A 17730-nucleotide genomic window follows, 5' to 3' on the forward strand; every position below is an offset into this window, starting at 1 on the left:
GCTTCTCTAAACTTCACCCCAAAACAACTGAAAACTATAAGAGGAGACATTTTGAATCATTGAAGGTCAACAGAGGTTGAAATCCTTCTTCAAATGTAAATCCAATTCACACAATTACCAACCACTGCCCATGCGAACGTCTCTAGCTAGAATTACCCCTGTGTGATTGGGTTTGACCTGGTATCTTTACAGTTTTAAAACCACTCCAAAGTTGTATTTGGCCAAAGAAAAAAGTCACGTTTACAGTACATTCTACTGCGTGAAATAGAGCTTGTCAAAGTGCTTGTCAAACATTCTCAGTAAGCAACATTGTTAAGATGGTTTGCATTTTTCCCAGACATACAGGGAACTAAGGTTACGGAGCGCATTTCTGAAGAAGTGGAAAAAACCGAACTCTTCCAAAGCAAACAAATCAGAGAGAAGAAAATAGGGCGGACCATGTGCAGAAACAGAGATCAAGTGCATTTTGGAACCAAACATAACTTTTGTATTCAGAGAGTGTCCCGCACTTCAAACATCCTTCAAACACCCCTCTAACACGTGCCAAGGGTCTTAACTGTGATTTCCCTGCCACACAATCAGGACATTCAAGCCAGCGAGGAATTCTCCAGCATTCCCATGTTTGTTGTGATTACCTGCCCGAGTAAATATACATGTCCCGGACATACTGAGGGAGAGTGCCAGAGGGGAAGAGATACAATGGGTCCTTTAATTAGATCAAGGAGGTTGTCCAGAGAATACGATCTGATGGCAGAGGCCAGTAGATTGGACCCTATTTCACTCACAGACACAAAAACACAGTTGCTCATTTACACACATGTACACGTACACGTACACGTACACGCACACACACACACACACACACACACACACACACACACACACACACACACATACATACATAGACACATAGACACATACACACACCGGGTAGAAATGACCGTAGAATAATTAAAATATGTAGAACGGACACACCTATTCACATCAACGTGGTATGCTTGTGTGTGTGTGTGTGTGTGTGTGTGTGTGTGTGTGTGTGTGTGTGTGTGTGTGTGTGTGTGTGTGTGTGTGTGTGTGTGTGTGTGTGTGTGCGCGGTGTGTGTATCACATGAATAGCACACAGTCCTGCCTCTCTCTGGTTTGAGATGAGCTTTCTTTCGGATGCTCCAGCGCCTTTGACTAACCCAGTCAGCCATATTTCCTTATCTAACCTCTCCATCTGGCAACAGGAGGAGGCCTCCTTTTGCTCCAATTTTCCACACTTTGTTCTCCACCTTGTGCTGCTGAATATTTCATCCCCATGGGAGGGATAGAGTCTCAAGCATTGTTCGACTATCTCCTTACTTCTTCAGCATGGGAAGATCGAAGACAATGAAGTACTAGGTACTGCACGTTGAGTCAATCCCACACAGCGACAGGTTGGGATGCTGAAACTTGAGCTCTGTTTTCTTTTTCAGCAATCGTCTCATGTACAATCCTGTGACCCCTCAGCAGAGAACATTAGAGGCAGCTAGGAGTCAGTTTGTTCTACACTGGTTTCTGCTGAGTCCCACTTTAGGTAGGACTTTGTTAGAGTATCTGCTTACGCACAAGATGTTGACCCTAACCCTAACCCCTATAGTGATGACACAATGTACGCTCGAGCTGTCAAATTGCATTTCTATTTAGTCTTGCATTGCGTCACATCATTGTTCATATTTTCCACTGATGGGACAGGGTCATGGCCGTAACCAGGCACAAAATCAGGGCCATAACCAGGAACAAGGTCACGGCCATCACCAGGGACAAGGTCAGGGCTGTAACCAGGGACACATTTTTACCACGGTCATATCTGTCTTCCCACTCCTAGTACCCCAATTTGCACCCAGATCAAAATGATCCTGTGTTGTCTTTATTCAACTTCCATTACATTTAGTTCCCTCCATCCTCTTCCTAAAATAAACTGGAAAACCATCTCACAACCAAATGTTATGTGGTCATAAAAACATGAGTTTGATTGTAGCATGTGATGTGTCATGCTGGTCTTCAAATGTAAGTCACAAAGGATGATCCAAAAAAAATCTGAAAGAGGAATTTGAGAAAACACGTGATCATTTTGATTAGAATTAAATGCTCTGGAAAACCTGTGGTGATTTTCACCCATCTCTCTGCTAGGATCAAGTAGCAGAGTTGGTGTCTTTTTACTAATCTTTTAATCTGCTTGGCAGAGGGGCTCTTTTCCACTCTTGTCTTTACATAAGTGTTTCCATGTTGGATATACTGCTCTAACATGAACCACTAGATATGCTCATCACAGTCACAGAGAAATCAAGATATGATGAAACAGTATGTGTCAGATTATCATTCAGCTAATGATGTGTGAAAAATGAATGAATAAAAATAGCTCTATTCCTGGGAATTCTCAGGACAACCTGACATGGCCCCTCAACACTGACACTGTGGTCAGAGAGGCACACCATACCTCTACTTCCACAGAGGAAGACATTTGACATGACGACAAATATGAACTAACTTTTACAGAAGATGAGAGCATCACAACTTATGTTAACTACACTGAGTATGACCACAAGGTCATACAGAGGAAACGTCACAGGTTATTATAACCCAGTCTCCAAATTATTACATTATTACGATCGTTTCTGCAGACCAAAGAATATGTTCTGTGTGAACGTGTTATCTAGCTATACTGACAGGTAAATACAAATGCAGAAGGCCACATAAGGAGATTATGGGTGGGTGGTGGAGGCATGAACCGCCTGACTTGGTTCGAATCATGCTTGGGACACTATGTTTATTTTTTTTGCTAATTGTTGTTGCTTATGCTAATATTTGCTAATGCCTTCCCCTGACAAGTGACCCTAACCTTAACCACTTGAAGTTAATGCCTAGCTTTAACCACTCAAAGTTAATGCCTAAACTTAACCAGTCAAAGTTAATGCCTAAACTTAACCAGTCAAAGTTAATGCCTAAACTTAACAAGTTGAAGTTAAGGTCTAAACGTAACCAGTAGAAGGTAATGCCTAATACTGCATTAACTATGTCGCAAGTCGCAAGAGCCTAATAATGCATTAACTATGTCGCAAGTCGCAAGAGCCTAATACTGCATTAACTATGTCGCAGGTCTTTTTGCCTAAAATCTTATCATCAGGAAATTAAATTGTTGGATTTAAATCTGAAGATTGACTTGGCCAGTCAAGACTTTTCCACTTTTTGGCCCTGAAAAACTCCCTAGTTGCTATGGCAGTATGTTTTGGGATATTGTTTTACTGTATGATGCAGATTCATTCAATGAATTCGGAGGCATTTGCTTGCACTCAATCAGACAAGATGTTTCTGTACACTTCAGAATACATTCTGCTGCTGCCGTCAGCACATACAATCATCAATTAAGACAAGTTAGCGAGTTCTAGTGGCAGCTATACATGCCCAAACCATAGCACCCCCTCCACCATGTTTCACAGATGAGGTGATATGCTGTAAATCTTGGGCAGATCCTTTTTCTCCCAACTTTCCTCTTGCAATCACTCTGGTCCATGATAATATTCATCTTATTTCTCCACAATATCTTTTTCCAGACCTCTGCAGGCTTTTAAGGTCCTTTTTAGCAAACTGTAACCTGACCATCCTTTTTGAGGATGCAGTGAAGCATCTGTAGTTTGGCTGGTGACGTATTCTGCGGATGGTAGTCTCTGTCTGACGCATTCATGCCTACCTCCTGGAGAGTGTTTCCTGATCTGTTGGACAGTTGTTTTTGTTTTTTTCTTAATTATGATGTAAGGTAGCTAATATGCGTTTGTATCGAGCTAGCTTTATGGATAGTAAATTAAGTGTAATTTAGCTAATATACATTTTTATTGAGCTACCTTTATATAATGTAGAGTCACTACAGTATGTATCCAATTAAACATTAGGCAGCTATAAGCACTGTTCACTGCTTGATCATTAAAATGTACATATGACAATACATTTTGAACTTGAACTTGAGAGTGGGAGGGAGGGGGAGAGAGCACAGTCTGCTGCAAAAGGTTTAAAACATATACATATATATATATATTTTTATAAATAAAAGTATATCCCCCACTATATCCCCCTGCCCCCTCGCATTACATTTTTACTTCCATACGTATACAGGACAATTTCTGGACAAGATCCGTGAATATTGCCAGGCTTACTTCCGGCTCTAAACTACCCATGATCCTTTGAGCGGGGCATATAAATAGCCTTCTTCAGCGTCAAGACTGCAGTAAACACGAAGCGGTGGCTGAGCATGGTAGTTAACTGATTCAAGCAGTAGCCGCACATATTGTTATATCGTGCTAGAATCGCACCAGGGTTCACTCCAGTCCGTTTAGTTACGGATGGTTCACTTCTCTGTGGAGCTTCTATTAAATAGTCATTGCTTTGGTTGTCAGAAAGGACGTCAAGTTGTCCATCTCCTCAAGGGTATCATGCTGAATACCGAGGAAAGGTAGGCAGTTCATCTTTTTTTTCGGAACAACAGTTTTTTTTATTTTTATGATGTTCTACAATTAGGTTTTTATGCCTCGGGACATTTTAGTTGTTTGTTTGTTTTAGATGTTTTGCTCATCTGACAGTTGATTTACAGGTCTTGAATTTGATCATGAACTAACTTTTTTTTATTTTATTTTTTTTATACAATAAACCGTTTGAAGAAATGGTTTTTAATAGCCCACCTATGCTGTACCAAAAGGCTCATTGTAGGCTCCGGTTAATGCCACCAGCCTGCTTCTCATTCTACTGTCAATACAAATAGCCTATGATGGGTAGTAGGGTACAGTAACACTGGACTTATTGCACTTTCTGCAAGTGCAAACATCCAATCAATTGTTGCTATTGTTAGGCTATTATTCATTTTTTTGTGAGAAGATGAACCGATGGCGCACTGTAGTTTGTCAAATGATCCTCGTACTCCAACATGAATCCAAGTAGGTCAAAATAATATGCTTGACGTCCAGATGAGTTATTTTCATGGATCAAATTACCAAAAACATTTCCGCCTTGTGTTTTGCGCACGGCGCGTTTTGTGCAGAGAATAATCCACTTTTGGTGAACAGATGTGACTCGAAATGTCATCCTTTTAAATTTGGCATCTTTTAGATTTTGCATTTAAGGGAAATATATAAGCACCTCTTACTATTTTTCACTGGTTCGATACGGTCGCTTAAACAGATGTAGGTTAGCTCTCATAATCGGCTTTTAATTGTTTCTCATACCAGCAGCTATTTGTTTATAGCAGAGCGACAAGGCTACTTGAATATTGATGCATCCTATATCTGCTATCGGCAAAATCTCCGTTATCACCCAAACTCGTAAACACGATTTGATACACAATTTAAGAATGTGGTCTAGGCTCAATATGCGATGATGTAGGCCTGTCAATATCCTAATTTGTATAGGCCTATTATAGGGTGCTTTGGTTCATAAAGGATGCATACATGTAAATTAACCAGATATTGAAAGTCTGTTTGGTGTTAAAAAAAAAAAAATATGGTTAGTGGGTGTGTATGCTGCCTATTCTTGCAAGTGTGAGATCCATTCTTTATCTGATGTGCAGTCCCCTGTGTGAGGCTTTGGTTCTGTCAGCTGGGGATATCAGCTGCCCTACATCAGACTCCATTACACAACCCCCTAGCTCAGCTAAAGCGCCAATGAAATCATGAAGCCTGCTCACAGTAAAGCTTCATTAGTTTTGCTGTTTAAGACTGCTGTGAGACAGGAAACCTTTGAATAGGTCAGATGCGACATGCACAGATCTCATCAAAGCTGTGTCTGCTTTGTTGGAGGAGGGCATCCTGAATGAGACTAGTAGTGTTTAGTGAAGAACAACTTCATTATGTAATGAAAAAGCTTTAAGTCCTGCTTGGCAAGTGACATTGTTGTTGTTTTGACTTGTGATAATGATGCTCTCCAAGTCTTTGAAATGGTTCAACATGACATCCTGTTTACCTGGATACAGACCAATCTAACCTCCAGACTTATAAACTGGCACACCCTTTGGAAAAATACAATCATAGATAGCTGTAAATAAATCAGCAAAAAGTAATTTGATCAACTGTTGTAATCAAAGGGTTGAGGCGTTGTAACCAGGACGGACCTTTATGTGACTAGCTTAGGGAGGTCCTTTGCAGACAAGCAATTATGTTGAATGACACGCTGATCAATATGAATGATAGTGTCATCTGTTGCAAGGTCATGGAGGCCTGTGATATTGATTAGCTACCAATTATGCGATTCCTCATTACTTTGCCAGCTTTTGTTTCTGTTGGTAGTTATTCATCTATGACAAATGATACTGTTACATATATTATTTACCATGTTTAGGGGCAATTTATGAAGTTAATTCAAACATTTAAAAACATGCCATTAATTCTAATAAATAAAATCGTATTTTTTCCATTCTTGAAGGGGAATTTCTATCCACCTCCTTAACTGAAAAGGATGTGAATGTGAACGCAACTGAATGTGAACCCTGGTAAACCAATTACAGTGTTTTTGTCTTACAAGTTGTAATGAAGGCCATGACCAACAACATTCTTAAGCCTCTGTTTAGGTTTGTTGACTTCAGCTACTGTTCTGACTAGGCAAACACAAACAAGTTTGAACTTGTGCTTTGGTGGTAACATGAGCATTTGTTTTCGAGGGCACCTGCTCTTTCCATTGATATAGGTTCTTCCCATGTTATAGCATTGCAGAGTTGTGTGATCTGGACCATAGCCCATCAAAGTGCAATTAGCACCGTGTGTTAACAGTGAATAGGTGGATTGGTGTTTCTTAGAGCAAGTCTGATCATGGTCTTGCTGGCGGCCTCGTTAGGCAGTATCCTGTTTTGGAAATTGTGTTCCTTGGATGTCTGCCACACACACTCCTTCTAGTCACTGGGGCAAACATAGCATCCACAGCCATTATCCTAGGAATGATTAACCCAAACTAGGCCTTATTGTCTAAACCCTAACAACTGCGAGACCAAGTGCAATGGTAGAAGAAACCCTTTGAATTTTGACTGACTACAATTGGAACTCATGAACTTTCCTGACCAGACGAGAGCAACAAAAAGGATGTGCATGAATGTTTGTCCAATCCCTTTAGGTCGTAATAGTTCATCAAAACAATGTCAAACCTTCATGCATCTGTGGTTTGCTTTCCTGGGTTGATCTGATTATACAACCACCACCTCTCTCTCTCTCTCTCTCTCTCTCTCACTCACTTACACACACAACTTCCAGCACTTTGAATCTTTGTGTCAAGTGCTGTGCTTGCAACATGAGGATTTAATATCTCACTAGTATGCTGATACAAACTCAAGCAAGGTCACCACTGCAGAACTTGTACAGTATTTAATGCAATGATGCTATTCATTTCTATATAGATAGATAGATAATTCTTTTTTTCTTTTTAAATAGTGTATTTCTTTGTTTCTGTCTCAGTAGGTGCAGTATACTTGTCCACCTGCATTCTTACATAGGCCTAGTCTAGAGTGCTGTCACTCAGATGGTTATGTACTCTCCTTTAAAAACCTGGCCCATACCCTTCTTTTAGAGTGACCTTGTGACCGGTAAGTGGGTCGACGAGCTTGGGCCCAGAGCTGGCAGGGAGACGTTAGCCAGGGAGGGAAGAGAGGGGGTTGGGGAGGCTGATGTCTGAATGTCAGAGGGCGAGAGTGTTGCCTTTCAAAACGAGTTGGCATTTCCATCAAGGACACGCTCTTTTCTATTAAAGGGAACACAGAAAAGAGTGGCAGTTCTCTACAACCGTAGCTATCTAAACCTGCATCCCAAATGGCTACTCAGTGCCAAATGTTATGGAAATATGGCAACATTACTGCTGTAAATTTAAAGGGGCATTTAACCACTTATAATGATTAATTATCAGCAGGACCATACCAGTGTCTACTGGTTTTAAGATTGATTGTGACAGGGAGATGGAGCGTGTGTGGCATGCTGGTGAGAAATGAAGATGTGCTGGTTGGGTTACCTGTCTAGTTGCCAGGCGGACGGACCACAGCACCTCGTTTGCCTGGTGCTCCTCCCCATCAAACCAAAGAACCAAAAGCAAATGTATTTTTCAGAGTAAGGGTGTAAACATGGCAGATGTGTGAACCTAGCAACCAAATAAGGTCATGTGCTTCAAGCACAGCCTGTGTCGGCACATATGCTGAGTGGATCCAAAACATTTTCTGAGCTCACCCCCCCCTCCTAAAGCTTCTGAAGTCGAAAACCTCACGCCTCCTAAAGCTGCTGGAATCTCCTTGTGACATGACATCACGTAATCAGGTGTCTGACGAGCGTCATGTAAACAGGGCAAGTGACCAACTGAGATTTTCCGTGGTAGGCCAAAGGAGCATTCTTCCTACGTCGCACGCCATCTCCATTTCTGGGATGATGGGGAGAGAACAACTAAATAAGTATTAAGCAAAAGTATATAATAACTAAATTAAGCAATGCGTGTCGTTCCGGCAAACCACCTACCAAGTGACTATTGATGATAAATCACGGCCTTCAGGGTATTATTGTATTATTACAAACAAATCTGAAGAAAACAATGCTTTAAGCATTTATTTTGGAATGGATTGTTGTGGTTTATGCCGTGCACTGACAAATATAGTTCCCAAAACTACAAACTGCGGCGTAGGAATATCACAACAGGTGATTTAACTGTGACAGTATTGTTGGCTTTGAACGGCTCTCGGCCAATCACAACGCTTGTTTTCATCAACCCGTTGTATAATGAAGAATATACAATAATGATGAGGTGAGGGCACTTTTAGCAGCCAAAAATTACCATCTTCACGTCAGTGTTGCAGCCTGCACGTTTGTATGGGTGTCTCCAGTGACATTCCACTTTAACAGTGAATTATGTTTATCGTTAGCTAGTATGCTGGTGTTGTGTATTGTTTGACTGGCTGTGTTGGTTCCCACACTACATAGCCACACACAAGGACCGGTGATGATGTTGATGATGGAGTTGCTATTTATTGCTCTCCAACAAGCACATTGGGTTCTGGGGAATATAAGCCCAGACTCTCTCTCTTTCTCTTTCTCTCTCTCTCTCTCTCTCTTAATTACACTGGGGGTCAAGTGAATAGACTTACACTCACATTGCACCTGTTACATCTGCACATCCAATGTTTTTTAAGTAGAAGATCAATGTAATTATTCAACAGAAAGCAAGAACATCTGGCATAAAAGAAAGTGCACACATCAAACTACATGACGTGAAAATGAAATTACCTGGTCCCTTTGGGAGTTTGATAGATTAGGGTAGAAAACAATTGTTCATAGTCATTACTTTACACCTGCTTATGGGTGAAGTACATATATATATATATATATATATATACACATACATACATGGAAATAAAAATCCACATTTAAAAAATCTAAAATCATGGTCCACATCTAACTGTAACCGACAGTCGCTGTGTAACAGTCCGCTAGTAAGCGCTGCCTGTTCCACACAATCCTATTTTGCTGTGGTAATGTGAAAGCTAACAGATTTTGGAACAACATGGCTAACAGCCTGTCTGTTGCTGTTAAAAAGGAAACCAAACCATAAGGAGAGCAATTTCCTCCAAACTCCTAAGAACATGGCATACCACCAGTGTGCAGTGGCAGTGAGCCAACCAGACGCTCCCCTTAGTGAATTTTACCCCATACGGCTTCCCACCCCACCCCACACCCAGGCTGCTATTATTATGATTGGCATGATACATGGTGGCGTAACTCAAAACGCCAGAGATGTGTTCCCAGCCCCAGACAAGCTATTTGCATAGGTGTTTACAGATCATGCACTTGTTTTTGATGCCTTTCCACCACACGTCCCCACCACAGCTTTCTCCTCCTCCCTCGTTCACTCCCTCTGCAATGTCACGAGTTGGCTGAGTGGCCTCTTCAGTTGAGGCTTTTCAATGGCTGTACAAACACTTGCCACAAAGTGGGCCTTTTTAATTGAAGTTGCAAACATTGTGTCGCTTTTTTTTACATCCCAGCCCTACAGGACAGGGGACAGCCATCTTGAAGAGCAGTGGTGTGTGCAGGCTTTTGGTCAAGCCCAGTTCCCACACTCCTAATTCCAATAGTTCTGCTTCAAATAATGATTGTTAGTGGAGTTGGTCACCCAGGCATGTTACGGAGCCGCTTGTTTACAGTTTCAGATGTATTTTCCCTGTGAGGCGTTAACAGTACCAGCAGTCACATACCTTGATGTGTCAGAGCATGTGCACTGTGTTACCTGTCTATTAGAGGCTTGGCCAATGACGAGTACTGTGCCACTGGAGCAGGTTACAGCCTTTGGATCTGATTAGAAGGACTGCATCATTAAAGGTCCAATTAGTCACTTTTACATTTTACAGTTGAACCCAAATATGTACAGTATCTGTCATTTGTTGGGAATCATAAGATCAAAAAAGTTAATATAAAAAAAAATATATATATAGCAGCAAATCCTTCTGAACAGTAAAATGGATTGGTGAAAGCCAGCGCTCGACCTGTACATCATATTTTGAAATCTAATTTAGTTGGGTTTCGTTAGGTTCAATTTAAAAATAAAAAACCCACATAATCTATTATTATTAATAGACAAAATCTCACTTTCTGCTCCTTTTAAAAACAGCCCTTGATTAACACCAACATATGACTGTGTGGCAACAGTCTGACAGATTGATTTCAGTGGAAGAAAGACATCAATCTACAGCAAACTGGCACTTTCATTAGTAAATGGTGTCATAAAATTATAAATGTCCAAGTAGAGTAGCAACAGGGGTGGGTTAGTGGACCGAGTGTATCCCACTGGCTTTGTCTTTTTATGATACACAACCACTTAGTGTTATTGTAGCCGTATATCTGAGAACGAAGAGGATTCCAGTCGGTGGTTAACTAAATCATGGTCTACCTTGCCAAGCGTATGGCTGTCCTCCAGACACACCACTAATAAATAGAGGCCAGGCAAATCCGAAACCCTGAGAAAAATAAATGGTAATTCTGTCAATAGTGAAACAACGATGTGTTATGTCTATGGAGATAGATTAGTGCCGATGTTATTGTAAATAAGAGTACAACTCACAAATGTGTACTATGATCCGTAAACAAAAAAACACAAAGCACAAATATAATTGACCATCATAATTTACAATCACCTCTTGACTCGGAAATCATTATTATAATAATTTAGAATAAATAAAATATTTGTGAGTAATTGCTAAATACATTTGCAAACAAATGTCACTGTGTGAATAAAAATTAAAGCAGTGACAAACATCTTTCCAAAGTTATAAATAAAATCATTGCGTTGTAGGTGTTCAATCATTTCAACAACCCACATCTCCAAGGCTCTCCCTTGACCATTGTCAGACAACCGTATGATCCTGTAACCTTGCCATGAGGCTTAGACCCTGTTAATTGCTGCTTGCAGCTTTTAGAATAATTGTTATTTCTACGACTAGAGATGATCCGATATTGAGCATCAGTATCGGCCGATATCGGCCTAAAATGCTGGATTGGGAATCCCGAGATGGAGAATGCTATTTATTGATCCGATGCCACGACGCAAACTGTCCTTAAAAACTTGCTAAATACCTGCATCGTCACCTGACGACTGCACAGCTGCGATGACGCAAGCGCAGTGACGATAACTTTAAGTTGTGTGGCGTAATTCATTCATGTTGTATCATGTATATATGTAAATCAATAAGTTAACGTTTCCCACTTTGAGCATGGTGTTTTACTGTTTATAGACAAGAATGATGCCAAGCATAGCACATCCACACACAGCTTGTGTATAGAACAGTTTGAGCTTGCTGTTTTAAAACAGAAAGGAAAAAGAAAAAAAAGACTTATCGGATTGATACTTAAAGTTCAATACACAGAATTGGTATCAGCACTGTAAAAAGTGGTATGGGTGCATCCCGAACCACAACGTGACGTGTCTAAAATTTTTCATCTCTTTCTCCGTTCCCTTCCTCCCTCCCGTGCAGCTCTTCATTAGTGGGTTCCCGGCTGCACTGCTCCAAGCGCCAGGCCCCAGGGCCTCTGTGGTGCTCCTGATGCCCCTCACCCACAACTGAAGATCCCGGGTGGGCGGGGGACTGGCAGGGATCACTCTCTCGGCGTGCTACTACACAAGGTGAGAGTCGTTCGACTTCCCTTTGCGGTTCATCTCATGAAAATAAGTCTATGGCTTGTAAGGATAGGATATAGATCACAATGAAGGAGTTATACGTCTTTAAAACGAGAAACCAATTAAAGTGTCACTAGGGTCAAGTGTTTGTCTCTGGACGGGCACTTTGACTTAAGTATCCGATCCATGAAGTCTGCAAAGCACTTCCTCTTTCCTCCAGATCACCCCGTGCCAGACTTTACACAGTGAACTTTATACAGCGAACCATCAAAGGAATAATCGAATATAAAGGTCTCCCGTGTGAAACTGATAGCTCAATTCATTGCCAAGGGAGGGCCAACCACATCCTTTAGCAATACCGGAGGCTGGCCCTCCATAGTAGCATCCAAGCCAAAGCACACATCATACTTCTCACACAGTTGGACATAGGCATCTCTAGAGAGTAACCCAACTAGTGAATGCACATGTAATGGGTGGTATGTTGGTAAATGGGTTAGTGTTAGAGTGTACAGATACCATCTAACAGAGACCTTTAGCTAATTCACTGTAGTACATAGTAGTAGTAGTAGTAGTAGTAGTAGTAATAATAATAATATATCTATAGTTTCGTCTTTTTCATATAGAGCTAAAGGAAGTGTCGCCCAAGGGTAAATGGTTAGCGTCTGTGGTACAGCTGAGGCTAAGCTGAGCACGCACATTTAAAGGGTGGATGTTTTTGCATGTGCAGTCACACCTGACTTGGCTCACTCGCCCTACCTCTCTCATGCCCCGAGGTTCGTCCGCGTCTGTGTGTATTTGCGTGTGCGTCCTTTGTCTGTGTCCCAGACATGTGACTGTCCCGCTGGGCTAAGAGGGTTAGGCTCAGACAGATCAGTCACACCTGTGATATCATCCTTGCCTGCGCAATGAATGAGGCCTTTCATTGAGCCCATATGTCTGCCAGGCAGCTTCCTCCCTCCTCTTCTGTTAGCCAGTGTTGTATCTGGCAGGACCAGAGGGAAGGTACGTCCAGACTGAGTGAGAGAGAAACATGATAAAAAAACAACAAAGTGGGGGCAGTTTAATTCCTGGATTACTTGAGGTTTAAATGAATCTTGCACTCAAATATGCCCGACATGTGATGGGCAAACTAGTGCTGGTGGAACCCACAGAGAATTGATCCAGTCAGTAATCCTGGACAGAATATTTGCATGTGTATTTAAAAGTGGTCCTACAGGCAGCTGTCCTAGATGAGCGGAGGTGTCTGACCACTGTGTAAATAGAGTTGTCTGTCCTCCTGCCTTCCTTTAGGACGAGAGGTTGACCGTGACGAGGGCAGCTCCTGTGAACGGGACGCCCCCTGTCCTACGCTTCCAATACCAGCTCAGTGAGCGCCGCACGGCCTGCTGGGATACGGCCCTCTCCTCAGACAGCCTCTTCTTGGAGATCCCCAACGGGACACTGGCGGAGGGGAGCAAAGAGGGGTACGCACGCACCACACCTTAACTTGCCCTCTAGTCCAGAATGAGGCTTAAAGGGGCCGTCCAGCCAACTCCAGTGGCTCTGATTTCAGTTGCACAATATCCCCCTAGATTACAACAAACACACTCCTCCCTAAAGCTCCTTGTCGTTTTCAAAACCCTGTGATTATCCCCAAATACTACGAATAATACTAATAAATAAATACTAATAAACTAATACTAATAAATCACTCAGGGTAAATTCCTCAAACTAGCGCTACCTGTCTTAATGTGATCTACGTTCTTAATGTGATTTACAGAATGCATTTGGAAGCCATTTTCACATGCATCTGGACAATAATTTTGATGTAAATAATTGGTGAAGTTTCCTTTTTAAGTAAAAGCACTTTTGGCTTGTAAATGTGCATAGATCATCATCCTGTGAGGGGGGAGAGACCAAAAAATGACAGCTACATACAGATAATCTACTATTACACTGTTTCTCTCAATACCCCCGTATTCCTGAAAAACAAAATGAAGCTTAGCCATCATCCAGGACTATTATAAATAATGAACTCAAATCATACTGGCTAATCTTGATTATAAGTGCGATTTGTGGTCCCTCGTTGTTTTTCATAGAAATGATTCCCTCGTCCCTTCCTCTTACAGTATGAATAGAGGTGAGTCATATCGACGTTGTCATTGTACTGCATTGTGACAGGTCAGTCTCACCTTGGTGGCAGTGGCACAGCCTCCAACACGGCAGCGCTGAGGAGCTCATTTGGAGGAGCACTGCAGCTGCCAGCCACAGCATGATTATGTAACTTGCCGTGCTTATGTAAAAGCTCACTGTGCGTCATTTCTCTCTCCCCCACTCTTCTCTTCTCCTCTCCGACAGGCTCACCAGTCTGCTGGAGTTTGCTGAAGAGAAGCTGAAAGTAAACCACGTGTTCCTGTGGTTCAATAAAGAGAGAGAGGATCGATGTAAGAGCCCGGCCGCCGCTATCGCTGTTTGTCTCTAGCCCCCAGGATTTGACGTGTGTGATGAAAGCATAGAGACAGTGAATGGCGGAAGTGGGGTTTAAACGTTTAAACCTAGTTTAAAGGGACTGCCGTATTCAATTTCATAAACGGCCTTATTTATTATTTACAGTTAAAGTAGAGTTGAATCCAAATAATGTGCTTTGCCATTTAGGTTGTTGCATTTAGCCATTGGGACTATATAACACATTGGGAATCAAGAGTCAGTTCCACTCCAACCGTAGACTATTTTCATGGAAAGAAAACATAATGGAGAACGACTGATTCTGATTTGTCAAGCTGAGCAAACACTAACAGCGCTCTGTATGTCCTGTCTTTTTTAACAGTGTCCATCATCAAGACGTTCCATTACATGGGCTTTGAGATTGTAAAGCCAGGAGACCCTCTGGTGCCGGCTAGAGCAGACCTGGTGTTCATGGTCTACTCTCTGGACAACAGCAGCTCCGATGAGGAGTGATCCAAACACCTCTGGACGATCCTGCCGCTTCCTGCCTCACCCAGGACCCCACCTACACCTCCCCTCCCACAGTTGCCTTCTTATCTACCCTCCACCCCTAAACGGTGTCACCCCCCACCCCCAAAGACAGCTTTCCTCCACCCATGGGGAATGTTACCACCTCAGTAGTGATGCAGCGGCCCCTGATGAGCGCAATGGGGAAGCGGGGACGGGTAGGGCTCGGACTCGGACTAAGTCATCACCTGATTGGTTTGAATTTTTCTATCATCCCACTGGTTGACTCCCCTCCTAGTCTGTCTTTATACAGCCCCTAAGCAAGAAAACGGTGTGACCTTTACGGATGTTTGGTGCTTGAAGAAATACAGCATATCTTCCTCTGACAGCTTGCACCGAATATCAAAGAACTGGGTCTTTCGGTCTTTCAGTGTAGGTTGTGTATAAAGCAGGTCTTGGGTGGCAGAATAAGGGATTTATTTTAAGGGGATATTTGCCTGGGTCTTGTTTGTTCAATAAGCATTGTGAATTGTTTTGCTTCATTTCACTTTCTCTTGGGGAATAGTATAAGATTGATCTTTCTGTGACATTCACTGTTTAACAATATTTCTTTCTCATCTTGTTGATTATCAAGTCATCATTCCTACATATTGTGTCACTGGGATCGTTTATGTTTTGTCCCTGCCCTGTTCTGGTGAGAAATTGAAGATGAAATGGCAGTCTGGGCTGACATTTGAAAAGGGAGATACGGTGTGTGTTGAAACAGGATAGTGAGCGGTCCTCCGCAGCTGCAGAGCACGTCTGATGTTGTTCATCAATGCAATTAGCCCATGAAACTAACATCTGAATTATTTAGTAGAGGTGCATTGAGAAGGGTGATGATGGAACAACATTAAACTTCAATGTTGTATTCTATTCCACTCAGCTACAAGTCACATACAGGAAAATAGCTTGATGTTCAAGTTTTACGGGGGTTCTTTTGGACAGGTTTAACAAGGTTTGACACCGTTTAACAAATACATAGACAAACACAAACAAGAATAAGATGAGTTTCAGTTCTGTTCAGGTTCACAATCCCTGGTCCTGCATAGTAGATGTGGTTGTACTCACCCAGAGCCCCGTCATAGTAGGCTACCATCCCCACTACTCCTCCTTGTTGAACGTTAAGATGATCCTGAGAGGGTGGTGGCAGGCCTTTTTGTGCCTCAGAAAAGAGAGCAATGTTCTCTTATACTTGAGTCTTACTGCAGAATGTCCCAATTTTCCACACTCTTCCTACTGTACTCTTACCTAACCCATAGGAAACTAGCCCATCAAGGGAAAAAGTCATGACACAAGCACTTTAGGTTTAGGCTATACACATGTAAACTGAATGGAAGTGCATTAGGATCCAACACAGTGATGTGACCAGCACCTTTATTTGTTTTGCGGTGCTAACAAGCCTGACAGAACTGCTGCCAAAGAAATGCTTCTCGATTTAATAGCAAGGCGAGTTTCTGTCAAACATAATCCTTACTATATAAAACACGTTTAGATTATGACTCACTCTCACACACACACACACAGGCTGTGGTTACACCTGGTATCAATATGCAACATTTATGAACCAAATAACTATTTTGATTTTGATCCATTTGATTGTAATGTCTGCACCTGGTATTAAATCCGGTATCGATGACGGTGGACGGGAAGAACTGAACAGTTCACAGAACGTCTTTTGACATATTTTTAGACAATCTGGATATAGAAGACTTGTTTACACCAGGTGTCACCACGGCCACACACACACACACACACACACACACACACACACACTCACTCCAAATCAGTCCTGGGTGAGTTTGGTCAGGAAAGCAATGCACAAATACATTCCCTATACCAAGAGCTTTCTGTGTCACAGGAACATGGTCAAGTGTGATCTGTGCTTGGTGTCCTATTCTCTGCACAACTACAGGTGACTCGATTTTTGCATGTACAGTACGTAGATCTTGAGTCTCGATAGCTAATGAATGATAGACTGTAAGGAAATGTCTCTCTTCATCTTCAGAGTTATATTTTATGTATCTTTCTTGGTTGCTTGTTTTGTTTATATAACCTAGTTTTATTTTGTTTACAGTGTCATATAGAAATAAGGACTGACAATCCATAATTGTATACCTTGAACTTTTCTGTCTTGGGTTGGGGGGAAGAATAAAAGTTGTTTTAATCCATTTTGCTTGTTTTATTTTTATTTTTATTATTATTATATGGGGGAAATTCAACTTCACTTTTTGTGCAGATTGAATTTGTGCCTTCGGAAAGTATTCAGACCTCTTCACTTTTTCCACATTTTGTTGTGTTATAGACTCAATTTAAAATGGATTAAATTAAAAGAATTTGCCATCAATCCACACACAATACCCCAGAATGACAAAGCGAAAACAGGTTTTTAGAAATTTCAGTAAATTTATTAAGCTTGAAATACAGAAATACCTTATGTACATAAGTATTCAGACCCTTTGCTATGACACTCTTAAAATTAGCTAAAATGCAAAAATGTCATCAACAAATCACTCAGTAAGTTGAATTGAGTCCATCTTAATGCAAGGATAATAGTTCATGTAATTTTGGAATTAATATCTTTGTTTTTATAGGGTGTCTGATTTGCATAGGAATCAATTACACACT

The 17730-nt window shown here is 41.6% G+C and overlaps 1 protein-coding gene across 1 annotated transcript; it reads left to right on the forward strand.

Moving 5' to 3' along the window:
- Positions 1-1720: 1720 nt before the first annotated feature.
- On the forward strand, positions 1721-17273 carry oaz2a (ornithine decarboxylase antizyme 2a; the record flags this gene model as incomplete). Its single annotated transcript, XM_083666542.1, has 5 exons — positions 1721-1789; positions 12001-12138; positions 13423-13595; positions 14470-14555; positions 14939-17273. 5 exons carry the CDS (start codon positions 1721-1723, stop codon positions 15067-15069), a joined length of 597 nt encoding a protein of 198 aa, XP_083522668.1. The 3' UTR covers positions 15070-17273.
- Between the last annotated feature and the right edge of the window lie 457 nt (positions 17274-17730).

Source organism: Argentina silus (assembly GCF_951799395.1).
Source record: "Argentina silus genome assembly, chromosome: 3".
Classification (NCBI taxonomy): domain Eukaryota; kingdom Metazoa; phylum Chordata; class Actinopteri; order Argentiniformes; family Argentinidae; genus Argentina; species Argentina silus.